We start from the raw sequence: 19,900 nt of genomic DNA on the forward strand, positions 1-19,900 counted from the left end.
AACTTACGTGAGCTAAGTACAGCCCCCTACCAATGAACTACACCCCCAACTTGTACAGCTACTTCCAAGGGTGAGGACTGCACATTTCACCTGCAGTCGGTCCTGAGTCCAGAAGACAAGGAAACAACCAAGGCCTCAAACCAAATGAAGGAGTTGAAACTGCCAGAGTAACACGGAAATTATTTAGCAATAAGCACCAACCAGCTCCTTGCGAAAGTGATACTGGTTCATTTAGCCCAAATACTGGCAGGCTATTGAAATCCACATTTGGAAAAGCTTTAGAAGACATAGGGAAATTGATTCACTTTCATTTGAATTTTTCTAAACATTCATTTAGTGTGTGTGTGTGTGTGTGTGTGTGTGTGTGTGTGTGTGTGTGCGCACTGTAGTGTGCCATCATGCATTCTCTCCTCCCCCACTCAGGTCTTCAGGCGTGGTGACCCCCCCCCCCCACACACACACTCTTGATTCTGGAATCATCACTTGAGCTGGACTCCAGGGAGCAATTCCCTTTCATGGCTTCTCCTCCTCTCTCCCCTGGCCTCTGTGTGTGACATGTGTCCTGGTCTTCCCACAGAGCCCAGACTGGCCTCAAACTCAGTCGTCTTCCTGCTCCAGCCTCTTCTAAGAATCGGACACTTGCTCTCTCTCATTCATTCACAAGTGTGGTGCAATCAGTGACCCAAGCTCACCACTCCGAAATGTTCAACAAAACAGGGCATTTTAATTCAGATCATGAATTTACAGTAGCAACTGTAAACACTCACTGACTGCCAGCATGTGGTGACCATGCCAGTGATCTTCAGGGAATTTTATCCTGACCTAAACAGGAGTTGGTGCTGTCCTGAAGGCTCTCCCAACAGCCGGAGGTGCTCCCAGGATTAGCACTGACGACTTTAACAGCCTGAAACACTTCATACTTGTCTGGAGTGTGCTTAAGGAATTTATTCATCTGCTGGTTAAGTAAAAGAGCTAAGTTAGTACCCTAAATCTTGAAAGCTCTCTTTGAATGTAATTTTCACAGTCTTTACATTTTAACTGTCATTGTTTATTACTGGTTGGCTACATTCTCTATAATTCCAGCAGCATCTTAAACAGACAATGTGTCTATGTACAATGGAAAAAAAAAACACAAACGAACGAACAAAATGGCTTGCAACATCAGGTAAGAGCCACAGTTTAACTGTACATGTTAAGGGGTATCTGGAGGGAGAGTGTGTTTTCTGCACCATGGACAACTTACATGTAAGTCTCAGCATTATGACTGTGACATTAAAGAAAAATGAAATACAGCATCCCGAAAAATATTGGTTTCTACCACACAAGGCAGTTAGAAATTGTTCACATTTTAACAAATCTGTACAAACCCACAAGAAACATTCTATGGGACCAACATCCCACCTTGATGCTAAGAACTTTCTAGAAATGTAGAATAACCATGAACAATTTATAAATCTAGTATCTATGTGCTCCACAGCCCTAGAACCTAAAAAACTGATTTAAAGAACTCAATATGCCCAACATGGATCATTTTACATGCCTTGATTGTTAATGAATGCTTGCTTTTAATATCTCTCTATGATGTACAGTCAACTTGTGCCTTCAGGGAGGTCATTCAATTTTTTTTTTTTTTTTAGCAAAAAAGCAATATCATTTAGCAGCAATTAAAGCGCCTTCAAGAAGACTTAAAAAAAATACAATATCCAATTAGAAAAGCCGTATTTTTAAACATTTGTACAAGAATAAGCTGCTGAAACTCAGTAATTGTAATACGACATCTGTACAGTAATTTACAACAGAGCCAGAAGGGAATTTATCATTATCCTGCATAGAACTGGCCTGCTTTTGGTTACACACTGTCTCCTGTTTTAGTGAACGAGGCCGGGAAACAGAAGAAAAATGCCTGTTAATTCTAAAACACTGAAAGCCCTGGGAATACTATAATTTAGTGACTTCAACTGATTGGAAATAGGCAGCTCTTCGTGTTAAAGGTGTCAAGTGTCCAGAAATGACAGCTCCCTTTAAACACAACCAGTGGGGAAAACGGACATGTGATTCGAGGTACAACTTGGTAAAAGCCAGAATAGGCAACGACGAAGTCCGACTGTCCACAGACCGTAACTCTCACACTCTCTTATAAACAGCACGGCCGCTGTCACTCAGTTCTTGCTTTGGTTTCTGCAGATCAGCCACCGAGTGCTGACGCTGCACCAGGCACTGTAGCTCCGTGTTACAATGTCCAATAATCTTTCCATGTGTTCTTAAATAATGAAAAACTACCCTTCATATTAGAACTCTGGTAACCATCAAATATATTTAGGTATTATAAACGTTATTTACAGTGTCCCTCTTCCGCTGTGACATGGTATTCCTGTTCCGTGCTGCTCCGGGGCCGAGGGAGGAGTGTGCACTCAGTCACGTCCATGATCACCCTCACACAGGACTCCACGGAGAGCTGTAGTTCACAAACACTTCTTACCCAACCCTCAAATGCACTCAAATTCAAGTATGCATCTGGAAACCAATCCTGGAGCGTCAGTACGTGATCACGCTTGACGGGGGAGGCGCAGGAGCAGCCGCCAGTCCAGACATGTGCAGGTTTCCTGAAGAATTGGACCTTCTCATGTGTGGCAGAAGGTAGGGGTCATTTGCCAGCTGGTGCACATCGAATCGATCTTCTTTTCGGTAAGCCAAACAGCGTCTTATGAAGGCCTTGAAAAGAAAGACAGTAATGTAAAGGACCTACCTTCTAGACACCAACCCACCAAATCCCACAGAAGGGCGGGCACACTTAAGACTGTCAACAGACCACATTTATAGGAAGTTCAAACCGTAAGAACTTTGGGGGTAAAATGAAATCTTCACTCAAATTTGAACCCTCCACCAATACCCCTGGGTGCCACATTATAGCCTCAATTATTGCTTCCTTTGGACGTACTGTTGGAAAGTTCCCTTTCTGCTTAGAAATTGTTTCTAATTTATTTTTATTTCATGTGCATTGGTGCTTTGCTTGCATGCATGTCTGTGTGAGGGTGTCAGATCCCCGAGACTGGAGTCACAGGCGGTGGTGAAGTATGTAGATGCTGGAACTGATTCTGGGTCCACTAGAAGAGCAGACAGTGCTCTTACCCACACTAAGCCACCTCTCCAGCCCCCCTTTTTATACACTGAAGTAGCTCAGCATTAGGACGGGTAGACTGAGTAAGACCTAAAAGTAATGAAGGTCCAGATGTTGTGGTTTCTCCCCCAGTTTTCAGAGAAAATCAACTTGCTGTGCACACAGAGTGAGGAAGCATATTTTAGTGCTTGACAAGAAGACAGCAAACCCAGAGGCCAAGCAGCCCCGCTTCCAGAGCAAGTCAGCCCCCTGCTGCAGGACCGGAGCCACTGACCACACCAGAACCGTAACGCAGACGCTTCACAAAAGGGATGTGAGGTTCATACCTTGGCTTCACTGCTCACAACTGGTTTGACAGGGAACTGGACTTCTGTGGCTTTTAGTATTGTGTTTTCCTGGAGAATGTCTTGTTGGGATTGATTGTGACCAAATGGCTTTAAAAAAAAGAACAAAATATTGAAATAAAATAATTAATACAAAGACTCACCACAAAAATGATTTGTATTTTAACATTTTGCTCTCAGTTACTTGAAAGTTGGGATGTGATCTCAGAGAAACAAGGTTATAGCTAAGACAGGCTGGAAAGGCTTCTTCCGTCAGTCCTCAGCAGAGACACCCCACGTGATGGAGAAGCAAATCAGGCTGTCATTCAAGTAATGAGGAGGAAACAGCTCTAGATGTGGAGCCAGGAGAGCCGGGTTTGGTTTCTATGCTGGTCAGTTTTTATCAATTTACCATAAGCTAGCGTTGACTGGGAACCTCAACTGAGAGCTGCTCACTGAACGGCCTCTGGGCATGTCTACAGGGCATTTTACTGCTTGGTAACTGGTGTGGGAGGGCCATCCCTGGAAAGGTAGTCCGTGGGGGAACTAGAAAGCAAGCTGCGCAGGCTGAACAAGCCAGTAAGAGGCGCTGCTGTGGAGCCTTGCTTCGTTCCTACGGAGTTGGACCTTCGCTTCCCTTGATGGTAGATTATCACCTCCAGGCTGACCTGCAAATGTCTTCCCTGCCCAGTTGCTTCTGGTCATGATGTTAATCTCAGCAACAGAAAGCAAATGAAGACAGTTTTTATATGCTGCACAGTTCTAGAAGGTTCTGTCTTTCTTCTCATAGTGTTGGAAACTGGGTGGGATGCAAACTAGATGTTATCCATGGCAACCTGCATTTCTGATTTTACTATTCACAGAGGTTTGGGAAAAACTAACTCTGATGGCATTTCTCTGAGGAGTTCCAGGAGGAATTGGTACCCAGGTCAAATGTCTGCAGGGGACAGTGAAGTTAAGAGAAAGCGTAAGGAATGAAGGACATGGCAAAGTGCTTCACTCCAGAGTTCTCAAAAGACAATGTTTGAGGAAAGGGAAGGAGGAGGAGAGACCAAGCAAATCAACTGTTACAATAATTCTGATCCAAAGAAGCAATCAAGAAGCGTGCCTTTCCTTGGAAGGATCTAAACTGATTCTAAGTTACTGAAATGTTGCACGTCAAAGACAAGACCAAAATGACTTCACCGATTTCTCCACAGCTGAACTGATGCGGCACAACTTACTTTTCTCCCATAGAGACACTGAAAGAAGATGACTCCAACCGACCACACATCAACCTTGTTGGAAATCTTTGGCGGCTCTTTTCCAACTACAAAGCACTCAGGAGGCAAATACCTATAAGTAATGGAAGGGGGAAAAGAAAGGAAAGGATGCCATGTTTAGCTTAAAACTTTCTAAATCTTAGAATGTTTATTTTATTTACACATAACCTCAGTTTTCAAAAATGAAAACCATCAAAGTTTTAATTCATTTGACTCCAGAACCAAAATACAACTTTGTAAGAAAGTATATTTATATTCAAAGAAAGCACTATCATTATTGTGATAGTATAATTGTGATAGTATAATCTGAGTAAGTTTCTAATAACAGAAGGAACACTCTCCTACCCTACTCCAACAGTTTAACCTGCAGGCAGTTCTCCTAAAATACACACCACACCACAGACTCTCTCCATTAAGCCATCCAAAGCGAAGACTTATTCCAACGAGACAGGATCTCATACTTCTTTTTGTTGTTATTGTTTTTCGAGACACGGTTTCTCCATGTAGTTTTGGAGCCTGTCCTAGATCTCGCTCTGTAGACCAGGCTGGCCTCGAACTCACTGAGATCCACCTGCCTCTGCCTCCCAAGTGCTGGGATCAAAGGCGTGTGCCACCACCGCCCGGCCATATTTCTTATTGTAATGTAAGACCTATCCTAATCCTAACATAAATTTCAAAATCTGCAATCACTATTATTCCCTTTCTTCTTCCAAACTGTCTAGTCAAGGCCAACTCAACCACCTCTGAATATGAGCTTTCTCTGTTGCCTTCTGTGGGCATATAGAACATGGCTTCCTTCCCCATGTCAGGGAGACTGATGTGCATATACAAAAGCATTTCGCTCTCCTTGCACTTCAAGAAGCACAAGGAGCTTTATCATGCAGTTTCAAGCACTACCAGTGTGTGAAATATACTAAGTATTCAAACACTAATTTTTAAACATGAAAGGTAAAAATAAGTTTGTTATCTCGTTATAAGTAAAACAATCCACCGAGTGGTGGCGGCAGCACACACCTTTAGTCCCAGCACTCAGGAGGTAGAGGCAGGTGGATCTCTGTGAGTTCGAGGCCTCCTGGTCTACAAAGCGAGTTCCAGGACAGCTAGTGCTGTTACACAGTGAAACCCTGTATTGAAACCCGCCCCCTGCTCCCAAAGTAAAACAATACATCACAGATGCAAGCAGCAGACAACTCAAACTTTGAGAAACTAAAAATAGTAAAAACAAGTAATGCAGTTAACCATGGTTCACTTAAAAATACTGCTCTACTCCATGCTGAAGGAAGGGTCTACGTGTGTGGCTGAAGGAGCATGGCTCTTGAACGTGCAGACCTCTCACCATACAAAGGACATATAAATAAGCAAGGGGGCAATGACAGGGACAGTTTTGTAGGTGACAAATTTGACTGCGCTGGACACCAGTAAGGGGAAGAAACAAAACTGACTTTTCCTTAGTGACACTGACTACAATGTTAAGTTTTTATAGATGAGAAGTATCTTATAAAAGGCTCATCCCAGTCTCCAATTACACAGCTAAATAACCTCAACACTGAAAACTAATCATTTGTTGGACCACTGTTTCTTTGGGAAGTGTATTCCTGTTGTTGTTGTTTTAGAAGAACATCATTCCTCTCCTGCAAGCCCCTAAAACAAGATTTCCTGCTCAGGTCTACCTGTAAGAGGGCCATTTCCTCTCACTGTTCAAAATTAGTGAAGTCAGGGTGACAGAGAAATCAACGAGGAGTGTTCTACAGAGAAGAAAGCTTTTTATTTACTACAGGTCTCTAGGATTTTTGTTGTTAAAAAAAAAAAAAAAAAAAAAAAAGCCTGTTCAAAAAAGGCTAAAAGACCTCTAATTGAGACTATTAACTTTTAGGAGAGTACAAGTTTGAGTGACAGTTTTCTTCAATGGGAAAACAGCAACTTGACTTTCACGAATATCACATTTTTTTTGGTGGTGCCATGATATGACTTTCACGTGGCTTAAAGATAACCACAAAAGACTAATTCCTCTTTAGGAAAGGGAACTCAGCACAAATCTGAGCAACTCAGGGTAATGGTCAACATGGGCCCAAGCAAATGGTGTCAAGGCTGCCCTGGGTAGCTTTATGTAGCTCTCTTCCCAATAAAATCTAACTTCTTGATAATCTCATCTTTTTGAGAATTAGGTTAGTTTTGAAAATGTTAGTCTGTATTTTCTACTTTGGTGCCCTTGGCCGTAAGTGTGAGAATTCACACTCAAAGGTTTTGGTAAACACCTAGTATTCTGGTTCGTGTCATGTCAACTTGACACAGGTCCCTCAGAGTCTGAGTCCCTGTCCTGACTTCCTTTGATGGACTAAGATGTGCAAGTGTAAGCCAAACAAACCCTTTCCTCCGACCTACTTGCTTTTTGGTCATGGTGTTTCACAGCAGAAATAGTAACCCTAACTAAGACATCTACATACTAATAACATTCAGGATGACTTTTTACATTCAGGATTTGGTTTCATTTATATCTACATAAAGAGATTTTTGAGAGTCAAATCTAAAGACTAAAATTATGATGAATTTATCTACAGTCTATAATTAATAAACTCTGGATCTAGTATAAAAAACTATTTAAAAAAAAATCACAAAACTTCTACAGAGAAGGCCTGAGGTTCACAGTTCTCACTAGTGACAGCCGGGACACTACATCTTAAGTACTTATTCAGATCATAACTATCACTCAACACCACAGAGGAAAACTCATGAGTCCTGCTTCACTCCGGCTGCTATATATTAAAGTTGTATGTGTATGCTCAGACATTCTTCTTGCAACTTAAGAATGCAGAGAAGAGAATACTAGCCACTGGACTCTCCTTCTCTATTCAGAGGCTTAGGATCAATGCCTTTAGCAAAGGAATCTCAAGGAATATTTGAAAATGAAACTAAATTTTCAGAAAACACTGAGAACTAATCTAAGTAGTCTTGATATTTTTACTGAATCATTTACCAGTAAGTGCCTGCCCCTTGGGAAGTCAGATCCATTCCGTCTACACCATAGCTATCATCATCCATAATCTTGGACAGACCAAAATCAGTGATTTTGATTTCTCCACACGCTGTTCCATCTACCAGAAGGATATTTCCTAAAACCAAAATAGAATACTTTTTAGTAACACACACACACACACACACACACACACACACACACACACACACACACACACACGGAAGAATAATTTTTACAACTAGAGTAATGTTTGGTAAACAAATGTGTATCTGGGGACTGTTATGTTGGTACAGGCCTTTAATCCCAGCACTCAAGAAGCAGAGGAAGATAAACCTCTATGAGTTCATCCAGCCCAGGCTACACAGGGGAGCCCTGTCACAAAATACAAGCAAAAAGCAAACCCAGGCCCCACACCTCCAGAAAAAAACAAACAAACAAACAAACCCCACCCTGTTAAGACGTTTCCTGAAATACCTGGCTTAAGGTCGTAATGTATAATAGGAGGTTTGATCTCATTGAGATACCGTAGGGCGTTCACTATCTGCATCACAATCGAGCGAGCCTCCTTCTCGGACATCAACTTGTGCTGCTTCAGGTAGAAGTCCAAGTCATTGCCTTCACAGTACTCCAGCACTGTACAAAACCTGCGCGGGGGGGGGGGGGGGGGGGGGACGGGACGGGACACGGACCAGTCATTACCCAGGCCCGAGAACCTAACAGAGAGAGAGGAGAACACAACACGTGCAGGGAAGGCCCGAAACAAACCCGCATCCTCAGGAGTCGCATCTTTGTTGACTTACGTATCTGTATCCAAGGAGAAGTAATCATAGAGTTTAACTATTCTGGGGTGATCCAGCTCCTTGTGTATTCGATACTCTCTGCAGGCATGTTTATGGTAGTTTTCTTTTTTTTCGTCTCTCCAGCTTTTATTAAGCTGGTGGATCTTCACAGCAGCGTATCTTTGCTCATATAAGTCAAAAGCCTACAATTCAAGGTAGAACATGATCACATTGTACATCAACCAAACAGTTAAACAGACTTAAGTTTTAGTGATAACTTTTGCAAAAACTACTGATCATATAGTACTATATGCAGTTCAATGATACACTTAAATAAGACCGAAATGTCTTGGTGATGAAGCAGAAAAGCTGAGTCATGATAAAACAATGAAGCTAGCATTCTTTTTAAATACGGCCTGCTCCTTTATATGGGAAATCTTACAGGGAGCAGTGAGCCACACAAATGGCTATGACACTGTTCTGTGTGTTATAGGATTTTTATCTATATTTTCTTAGCAACTAGATTAATACATTCTTTTTAATTTTAAAGTTGTTTTTATTTGATGTGCATGGGTTCGATCCCTCTACGTTATCTGTGCACCTGTGCATGTAGTGCTGTAGAGGCCAGAAGACGGCACTGGGGTCTCTGAAATTGGAGTTATAGATGGGTGCGGGTGGTGGGAATCTGAACCAGGTCTTCTAGAAGAACCATCAGTGCTCTTGACGACCGAGCCATCTCCAGCCCCGATTAACAGGTCCTTAACAATTCTCTAATTACTGAAAAAAACTTCTTTTGTTACGAAACTGTTCAATCTATACTCAAGAGAAGAAGCATAATGAATGTTTATGTATTTACTATTACCTCTATTCCCTTTAGGGTGAGACAGTACGTGAATCTAAATCCAGGTGCTATGTATGTTAAGTGAGTGCTCTACCATTAACCACCACCTCCAGCCACCTGACTTATTCCCCATATAATATTTAGAAAATAAATCCTGCTAATTCTTTAGCATTTATCTCTTTAATTTAATCCAGTATACAATCTTCATTCAATTTTCCCAACTGTCTCAAAAAAAAAAAAAAAAAAAAAGGGCTCAAATCACTAGCCTCTTTGATAAAGAACAGGAATAGTATCAGTACTTTAAACTTCACATAATTTATAAGTGTTTTAAACCTCTTATTTTATTTTAGGTAACCTTGATGTGATCTAAACAATAAACATTTTTAACTTCATCTATGGGTACAAGTGCAGGCATCTTCAGAAGCCAGGGCATTAGATCACCCTGAGCTGGAGGTACAGGCAGATGTGAGTCTTCTCCAAGGGTGCTTGGAACTGAACTCAGGTCCTTCAGGGAGCAGTGCACACCCTTACTGCAAGCCACCTCTGCAGCCCATAAATGTTGGACACAGCAAATGCCATCAAAGAAAGCTTAACAGCTTAAGTTTCCTTGTGACTTACATGCACAGACACCCCTTTAAGAAGTACTTAGTAACTTCTGTGATTGTTCAAAGAACCCCTACCTTGTTGGCTTAAGCAGAGGGAAACACTTTCCTAGTTAGCTTCAGCTGTCAATCTGACACAGCCCCCAGTGATCTGAGGGCGCTGCAGGAAGAGACTGACCTGACTGACTGGCCAGAGTGCAGCCCCCCTCGAGCATGCGGTCCTGGGCTATGGATAAAGGGCGAGCACAAGCCAGAGGAACCAAGCCTGTAAGCAGCATTCCTCCATGGTTCTTGCTTCCAGCTCTGGCCTTGAGTTCCTGTGTGGCTTCCCTCAGTGTGGGACTGTACCCTGTAAGATGAAGTAACTGTCCCCTCCCCAGCTTGTCTTGGTGTCTGTCACAGTAAGAGAGAAATAAACTAGAACAGGGGTAGAGTGACTCTGTGACAAAACTATCACCTGTGACGTCAACACAGCGGAGGAGCAGAGCCTCCAAGAATGGGGAGACTGAGTGCTGTAAGTAGCAACACCCTCTTGGAACCTCCGGTTTCTTTATAGTCAGAATGGCCGAGAGGATGACATGAGGACTACAAAGGGCTAAGAACAGACCTTAGACCCTGGACAAAAGACAACAGAACCCACCATAAGCTCCTTTTTTAAATGAGACTGAGGATCAAAGTCAGTCTAAAATCAGTACACGAAACCCACTTATTTTCTAACCACACCCTCAGCACGAGGAACAGAGAACATTACCTTATACACCTCACTAAAGCCACCTCTTCCAAGTAGATGAAGTAATAAATATCTTTCATTTAACGTTGGATGATCTTTGAACCTTCAAATGGAAGGGAGAAAAAACTATTTAGGCACATAAAAGAATACAAGGAGTTCTGTGTCCATCAATGCCCACTCTTGACTGCTCCCAGCTGTCTGTTTGTTTCTCTGCTCTTCACGTCGCAGACCAGTCAGCAGTTCTTCTATTCCCTCTCTATCTTTCTACAAATGTCACCTGTGCTAAGCTTCAGCACTTACAAAGTGTAACTATAACAGCTAGCCACTAACAGCACCCTCTTAAAGACCCTCAATTACGCTCTATAGGAAACCCCTTATTCCTCATAAACCACTTTTCTTGCCAAAATATACATTTATATTGAGTCATGAGTGATCAAGATTTTATAGTACTGACTTGCATTTAAAAATAATTGTATTTATCAACTGATCTTTGTTCATGGTTATTATCTTAGTTCAACTTTGAAAGTAAGAATTTAAAAAAAAAAAACTTAAAAAAAAATCACTCTCAAGTAATACATACTACCAGTACTAGTTAGTGTTTATTGGAACTGCTATATATTAAAGTTAATACATGCTATCATTACTTGTTAATGCTTATCGTACCTGTACATATTAAGCAACCTACACAATAAGTTCATTTGTTTAGTTCTCAAGCAATCCTATAGAACAAAGCCTGCTCTGTGTCTGTTTACAGACGAGGGCTCACCTGCTACACAGGAGGGGTCAGACTGGGTCAACTGTCTGGACAAGGTTAACAGTAAGACATGCCAGAAAAACACAGTCTCCAAAATTTATACTCTGACAGCAACAGCTTTAAAACGCCAGGTGCAAATACAGCCCACTTGTCTAATCTTACTGAAAATTATGAGTATAGGTTAGCACGGTTTCTCCTGAAAACTGTAGAAAACAGATTTCTGCTTAGACTGGAGAACACTGTAAAACTGTAACAACTTACTTTCTCTAAACTTCTGAAACCACAGCCACAAATACTAAACTTAATTTTCAAAGAAAGTTCATTTTCAATTAGTTTATCCCATCTGTTTTATTAAGACTTTAGTTTGGTAGCATTTAGGGTGTTCTCTATTATTTCCTTTCTCTCACATGCTAAAGTGGTGTTTATGAATCACACATCTACAGATGATCACAAGGTCCCGCTGTAAGCAAGGTGCTCACATCTCACAGGAGAAAATACATATGAAGTCATGCAGCTTTCCATAACATCGCTGCCTTAGAGATCAAGTGTCAACAGACACATTTCTCTCCTACACTCTAATAAATGAAGACCCAGTAAACACAGGTTATTTTTTAATGTACCACCCAAGACACTCATTCTAATAATTAGATTTAAACCAGAGACTACAATTTGCAGTTCTTTCCCATTTCTTCCTATATTGTCTGATTTTAGATACATAACTTGTAATACTTTCTCCTTCATTCCTGTACCATTCATTTTGACATCCAGTCAAGAAACATCTATTAGGCGCCTACCATGTCCCGGGCACTGTCTTAGGTTTGATAATAGGGAGAGGACAATCATGATCTTGTTCAGAAAGCTTACAGGTTACGGGGAGGAGACAGTAAATAATTAAAGAACAGTCAGTGACAATCATCACGGAAAATTAAAGCAAAGGATGTGAAAGGGGAAATGAGGTGAAGCAGAGACGGGGGTCTGTCTGTCTAGGGAGCATTTTGTGTGAAAAACAAGAAAGCCGCCAGATATTCAGAAGGGGACTAGGAGAGATAGGATGGGGAGGTAGCTGGGGGTCAGACCACACAGACATCCACCAGTAACACACTGGAATTTTTCTATGTGTACAGAGATGGCTGACAAAGAAAACGTTTGTGTTTTCCATGGGCGAGGAAGGGGGACTTCTGTCATGTACAACTGTGGTGACTTACTGTGAATTATCCTCATTGTTTATTCTCTTGAGCTCTCGTATGTGAAGATTCCTAACTCTTTCCAAACGCTCCAGCTCCGCCTGGATTTCGGCTTCTTCCTGAAATGAAGAGAGGAAACTATAACAAGATCTGTTTATTTGTGATATAAAAGGACATTTTACCCATGTATCCATTTTCACAGCAACGAAAACAATAGTGTATTACAAAGTACCACTGAGTTGGAAGACCAGAGTGTTCTCTTGGCGCCTCAGAGACACAAGAGCAAGGCCTATTGCAGGGCCCGTCCTCTACCCCAAAGCTGCACCTAATGAAAGCCCAGTTACTCTGTACTCCAAAAAATCTATTTTGATAATATCTAAACTGAGTGACTGCAAAGCAGTATATGAAGCTGGTTATCACACAAGATGGATTCCCAAATCTTAATTTAAGAGGAACAAATTTACTAACACAAAGTAAATAAATGTATTTTTTAATAACCATTAAAGGGACTAGCTAGATCCTTATAAAATTTGGAATACAAGTACATTTGTTGGATAAATCCCTATAATCTTCAAGACACATTTAAGCAAAGTTATGAACAGCAATGGCAGATCCTCAGTTACCAGAGCAGATGAAGGCCGAGTCCTAAAGATGTACTTCAAAAGAATTCAGTACAAAGATGTTGATATATGCATTTTCATGTCTTTATGTGTACTGGTATTTTGCCTGTGAGGATATAGAATCCCCTAGAACTGGAGTTCTGAGACATATTGGGTTCTTGAGAGATTTTTTTTTTCTTCAAAAAGATGAACAGTCTTTCTTGTTGGTACTGGAGAACACGCAGGGCCTCTTGCATGCAGGCAAGCATTTTAACCCTGAGCTACACTCCTTGCTTTTAGCTAAGCTTTCTTAAGTGAAACAACTCACTGTACAAACAGGAAATGGATTGACAAGCTTTGGAACAATGGATTCAGAACACAGCTAGCCTAGTTGTCCTAATTTTGTCATACAAAGTAGAAAAAACTAGCCCTTTCGATAGGTAAAAAGCATGGTAAAGAATCTAAAAGAGGTTGACAGTTCTTTTCACATGACTACCATGTGGTAGTTAGGCTGGTGACCGTTCAAAGGGTCTGATCATGTACATCAAGCCTATCAGAATAGCAACCAGAACACCTGTTGCAATTTTACTTGGAATTATTACATGGAGATACAATTTCAACAGTGTCTTTCCAGAAATTTAGTCTTAACCATTGAACTACAAGATTCACCTAGACTGCTGAACAGAGTAACACTTGTTTTATTGTCTTCAGTTATCTATATAATAGAGGTAACCTGTGGATAAAGTTTCTAAAGGCAGTATGAACTATATTTACACTTCCCATCTGGTAACTTTGTAATTCTTAGACTTTAAAACAAAGGACATACTCTAGGAGGAATACAATTCTGCGACTTTGAAGTAATTTCTCTCAAATTTCACTGAGAAAAAGTATATTGTTATAGAGTGAATAGTTTTCCCTCAAATTCATACAGCGAGGCCTTAATTCCCAAACAAACCATGTAGAGGCCAGGAAGAGGGTCTTCTCTGAAAGCAAACTCCACTAAACCCAGATCTAGACCCTCAAACAAGAAACTACACTTCGTCGCTCCAGCCACCAGCCTGGTATTTTGCTATGGCCGCCCAAGCACACACATACATTCAACCATAATATAAATATTTAATATGCTACCCAAAAGGAGCTCCGACCCACAGGTTGTGAACCACTGCTTAAGCAAATGCCAGAGGCCCAGTAACCTCTCCTAACAGGAAAGGGTGTAGCCCAGCTGGAGTATGCTCCACAAGTATCGGCAACTATGTTACCTTTCCTCAGATACTTTCCAAAGGTCTGTCCTATAGCTATCTTCTTAATACTGGAGAATGACGTTCATCTTTTTCAGTGGGTTCAGAAGTGAGGATAATCCAACTTCACAGCTAATCACAGAATGGTATCCTCACACTCACAAATTAATAAAATAAGAGAATCTAACCAACTACTATATTTCACTGGGCATTATGGTGCACATTTTAGTTTCAGCACTCCAGAGGCAGGAATCTGAGTTCAAGGCCAGTCTGGAATATAGAGCAAGCTCCAGGCCAGACAAGGTTGCACAGTGAGACCCTATCTCAAAAACAGTTCTAATTCTGGGTTCAACCACTAGCTAGCCAGGTATTTAAAGCAGAGACTCTCTGTAGGCAGTTACAGACTAGAAGGAACATCAGTAAGAACAGACTGCATTAAAGAGCAGTAGGTTTCATGATCAAACACAAAATAAAAGAACACAGCTCTTCTCTATTCAAGCCCAAAATGGAAGCCACTGGCAATTTCACAATACATACTGCAGTGATTTACAGCACCTCAAACAATGTCAGTGCTCTAACGTACATCACAAAGATCAAGTCATATGAACAGCAGAAGACCGCAATACCGCCTCATTAAATGACCCGCAAAAATACTACTTTCCAATATATAAATATATATTGGTTTTTCAAGACAGGGTTTCTCTATGTAGCCCTGGCTGTCCTTTAACTCACAAGACCCATCTGCCTCTGCCTTCTGAGTGTGGGGATTAAAGGTGTGCACCACCACCATCTGGTACTTTCCAATATTTTTAATGAAAAATAAGTCCCATGACCACTTGAACAGAACAATTTGTCTCTTAACAGATCTTCAGCACAAAAATGTATCTTATTCATAATTAGTCTCTTTTGGCAACATTTCCCTGGTTCATGAGTTACATCCAGTCCAGTCCACTCTCTTGCCTCCAACTCCTGTGTCCTTCCGTTCCCTCTTGAATTCATGACCTCTTTTTAAACACACACACACACACACAGAGAGAGAGAGAGAGAGAGAGAGAGAGAGAGAGAGAGAGAGAGAGAGAGAGAGAGAGAGAGACGGAGAGAGAGCTTTATCAATTATTTACTTCAACTTTATCCTTTTTATGTAGATATAGGAGACATGAACCAACAGCTGAACAAATTATTACGTACAGAGCAGGTCTGATTTGATCTCAGCTGTCACACTTGAGTATGACTATGTAGCTGGGAAAGGAGGAAGAAGACGTAAAGGCCCTGGGAGTCACAGTTATTTTCTTTAACTACACATGGCTGTTCTGGTTGTTTCCAATCAGGATACCACCAATCACTGATGGGGGAACACACTCTCTTTCCTGATGTCTTCCTCTTCCCCACTTCATTTGCTTCATTTCCTCTTAACAGAGAAGGGTGTGTGTTTGTTTTACTCTCTCTTCAAATGCACAAATATATACACTGAAACTTTTTTCCCCGAGACAGGGTTTCTCTGTGTAGCTTTGCGCCTTTCCTGGAACTCATACTGTAGCCCAGACTGGCCTCAAGCTCACAGAAATCCACCTGCCTCTGCCTCCCAAGTGCTGGGATTAAAGGCGTGCGCCACCACCACCCAGCTACACTGAAACTTTTAACTGGGCATGAATGCTAAACAAGACAGGTTTGTTCCTATGCAAGCTTCTCCATTTTACATCAACAAAGCAGCTTGTCTAAGCAGCTGTAAATAAATGTAAGAATCCCAATGCCTGGCAATTTTAAAGTATAATATTTAGTATTTGTATTATAGGGAAATCCCTTAAATACTAAGCAGGGTGCTGACACTGTCTAGCAGGCCCATGTACAGTAGATGGCACAGTACAATGTAGTCCTTTCTTCCAGTTTTCCATGGCCTTTGAACCCTTTTCAGGAGATTGGTGGATCATATACCCTTAAAAAAACAGTATAAAAAGTTAACTTCTTACTCGACAATGGGAAGGGTTCAGCCTTAACATACTGAGCATGTGTGTACATGTAAAAGCACAGATTTATAATTTTGACTGGAAATGGCCAGTAGCCAAGAAAGTAAGTATTCTTTATGAAACAGTGACTTCTAGATTAAACAATTCTGTGCTAAGTGAGGAAAATTTGACTTGCAATATTAAAACAGCAACAAAAAATAAACTGTGTGTGTGTGTGTAGTCAAGGGTGATCTTGAACTCCCAATCCTCCTTGGATAATATGCACACACTAGCACCTCCAGATGATAGGGTTAAAACTCTAGGTTCATGCATGCCAGGCAAACACTCTACCAAGTGAGCACACCCCTTGCCCCACAAAAATGTTTAAATCCTACAGCTTAAGCAAGTAAATTAATATATTAAAAACCAAAGAAAGAAAACTTTGCCTCTAAATTTTCCTTTTGGTAAGTGACTATCATCTACTACCAAGTCAGGGAATCTGATTATAAGAACCAGACTTTTCTACATCTGGCAAGGAGGAGGTGGACCATAAACAACAGAGCTTCCATTTACAGCTAGTTCCATGCGCTCAGCAACCATCCTTCAAAACCTACTCATGTTTAAGTAGGAAGAAATAGCAAGGACAAAACGTCAACTAGGAATAACAATGTGCTTCTCAGCACCTTTCTTGCCCACACACAGCCAGAAACCTCCTGACATTCTTCCTGGGCTTAACTGTGACTTTTTCAAGCAGAGCATTTTCCACCAATGTCCCCTGAAAACTACTCCTACTCCTGCAAGAGAACCGTGTCATAGTTTACAGAAACATAATGTGTCTGTGGTTCGCCTTAAGTAAGAGAATTTTCAAAAGATTTCTTTTGGTTATGGCCACAAATATAGCCGTGAATACACAGATCTAAAAATAAGCTGTCTATACTGCTCATTGTTTTCATTCAAAACTAAAATGAGAAGAAATGTCATATATGGAATTTATTTTTGTGGTCATACTAAGGATTTGATAACTTGGATGATATTGAGTGTGCTAAAAGGCTAAAAGAGATACCAAAGTTGGTCAGGAATATGTGGAGTCAATTCACCTAAAACCAACGCCCTGCATTCTCCACTGTTCAAAAGGCTTGTAGGCAATCCAGTCTTGTCCGTTTCAACTGGCTGCATGTTCCACTGTGAGGAGTGAGAAAAGAGCTGTGAGCTTGTTCTCGGCCTGTAAAGAGTCACCATGGAGGTGAGTACTGATGCTGCTGCTGCCTGTCACTGCTTGTCTCTCTTTGCAGGTGCCAAGATGGTCAGAGAACAGGAGGTCAGTGGCAGGGTTGTTGCTACACTGCTATCTCTTCAGAACAGGCACAAGGAGAGACGAATGCCACATCGCAAGGAGCAGAGGAGAAAGAGAGAAAGAAATGTGTCAGGTGGCATGTTGGATGTGATTCTGTTTCAGTAGAGACTGAGATGACCATCAATTGCTTAGCTGACTGCTTCAGGCTGATACCTTTGTGTCTGCTGAGGAGTCTTACCTAGCCCTATTTCAACTACAGATTGCTCTTGTCTCCCCAATAAAACTTCTGCCACTTAAACAAGGTCTTATAAATCTGTCTCTGTCTCTCTTTCACACACACACACACACACACACACACACACACACACACACACACACACACACACACAACACACACACACACACACACCCCTCATTCCCCAATCCCTCCTTTACTATACTGAGACATCAAACTTTCTAGCATTCTCTTCAAGTAACCACATATCTAAACTATAAATCTGAAAGAAGAGAACAATGGGTGTAATAATGCACATCTTTAGTCCCAGCACCTGGGAGGCAGAGGTAGGCAAATCTTTGAGTTCCAGGCCAGTCAGGGTATAGAGTGAGACAGTGTCCCCAAAACACCCAAGACAGAAACTAGAGAACAAAGAGCAACTATATTCACACGTTGTTCACATTTTAAACTTATGGGACTAGCCACTGAAAAGGAGGCATTGAGAACCTAACTGACTAGTTACCCACTGACTTGCTATTCCATGTAAAGCACGTGGCATTCATAAAGCTAAAGCTGATGTTCACTTGAAAGAGTTATTACAAGCAGGGCAACTCCCAGCACTCGGGAGGCATAAGTGGGGAGATCTGAGTTCAAAGCCAGCCTAGTTTATACAGTGAGTTCATGACAGCCAGGGCTATATAGAGGCACCCTGCCTAAAAGAAAGAAAGAATTATTGCAATTTGTCTTAAAAGAAAAAAAAAAAAAAGGAAAAAAGGTCATCTTGTGTAATTCCATTGACATGGGACTGAGAATCACGCCTTCACAGACAGGTTAAAGAAATAAGCCACTTATGAATATGTGAACAACGACGGCATACTTCTTCTCTTTATAAATATTACAGAACTTTTTTTGTGCATATTGGTGAGGCTGGAACCCAGGCCTTGCATAGAACAGGAGAGTCTTCTGTATTCGGGGATATTTGTGTGTGTGTGTGTGTGTGTGTGTGTGTGTGTGTGTGTGTGTGTGTGTGTGTGTGTGTTTGGAGGGTGGATATGCATCAGTCTCACTGTGTAGAGGGTGCGTGGTGGGTCCCACCACTTCAGTCACCTATGTTCTGGGGACACACGAGTGTGTTACCATGCCTGGTTAAGAATCACTGCTATACTGAGAGATACTACAGTGACCCTCCTGATCCTAGAAGACAAACTTAACACTAAGCCCTGAAGTTTACGATTTCATTTTTGGAGGCAATTTTGGTTCATTTACTTTAAGCCACATACCTTTGAAGGTTCCTACTTGACTTTATCACACTTTAAAACTGTATTTTCTACGACTACGGAGTAGCATAGATATAAATAGAACATTACAATTCATTTAATACTGAATAAGCTTCTCTATACTGTTTACCTCTTCAATCATTAGAATATGAAATGCATATGAATAGATCATGAACTACATCACATCACAAGTTATCCATTTTAAGCAGCTAATGGACCTTCTATTCTAAATTCTCATGGTGTTTGATTTCCTAACAAGGAATATGCTTGTAATTTAGGGTCAACGAACCTAATATAATAATCCTACTTTATGTCAAGAGTTTATTTCAGGGAGAGACAGGGAGAGAGAGAAGGACAGAGGGAAGGAGGAAAGATCATGTCCAGCTTCACATCCATGCCCTTATCTGACCTGCCATTTGCTCGGCAGGTTCCACAAACACCAAGTACTCACAGAAGAACAGACCCAGCGTATGGGAGAAACTATGCTCTCACAGCTGAGGTATGCTGTGCCAGCTACCAAACCCAGAAGCTTAGGAACCGCTAAGACAGAACTTTCTTGTGAATCAAGCCTGTCCTCTGTGTGTTGAGTCTCTCTCTCTCTTTTTACTTACGAACAGAATGACCTACTTTCTAGCTGTGCTTTAGGAACTATTTCTACTACAAATTAAGTTACTGCTATTCCTCTCTAACTGGACAACTAAACATAAACACCCAGTTGTAAGCAGCAGCTCCTATTTAGTCACTCTCTAAGGGGACATTACTGCTCAG

The 19,900-nt window shown here is 41.3% G+C and overlaps 1 protein-coding gene across 1 annotated transcript in view; it reads right to left on the reverse strand.

Moving 5' to 3' along the window:
- Positions 1 to 930: 930 nt before the first annotated feature.
- Tlk1 (tousled like kinase 1) overlaps positions 931 to 19,900 on the reverse strand; it is a 131,926-nt gene continuing 112,956 nt past the window's right edge. Inside the window, exons 13-20 of the mRNA XM_076569635.1 lie at positions 12,589 to 12,686; positions 10,651 to 10,732; positions 8,478 to 8,659; positions 8,152 to 8,321; positions 7,678 to 7,813; positions 4,665 to 4,776; positions 3,445 to 3,552; positions 931 to 2,712 (exon numbers count right to left, since the gene is read on the reverse strand). Coding sequence (XP_076425750.1) covers positions 2,536 to 2,712; positions 3,445 to 3,552; positions 4,665 to 4,776; positions 7,678 to 7,813; positions 8,152 to 8,321; positions 8,478 to 8,659; positions 10,651 to 10,732; positions 12,589 to 12,686 — 1,065 coding nt within the window. The 3' untranslated portion in view covers positions 931 to 2,535. The remainder of the gene's footprint in view (positions 2,713 to 3,444; positions 3,553 to 4,664; positions 4,777 to 7,677; positions 7,814 to 8,151; positions 8,322 to 8,477; positions 8,660 to 10,650; positions 10,733 to 12,588; positions 12,687 to 19,900) is intronic.

This window comes from Peromyscus maniculatus, chromosome 4 (assembly GCF_049852395.1).
Source record: "Peromyscus maniculatus bairdii isolate BWxNUB_F1_BW_parent chromosome 4, HU_Pman_BW_mat_3.1, whole genome shotgun sequence".
Taxonomy (NCBI): domain Eukaryota; kingdom Metazoa; phylum Chordata; class Mammalia; order Rodentia; family Cricetidae; genus Peromyscus; species Peromyscus maniculatus.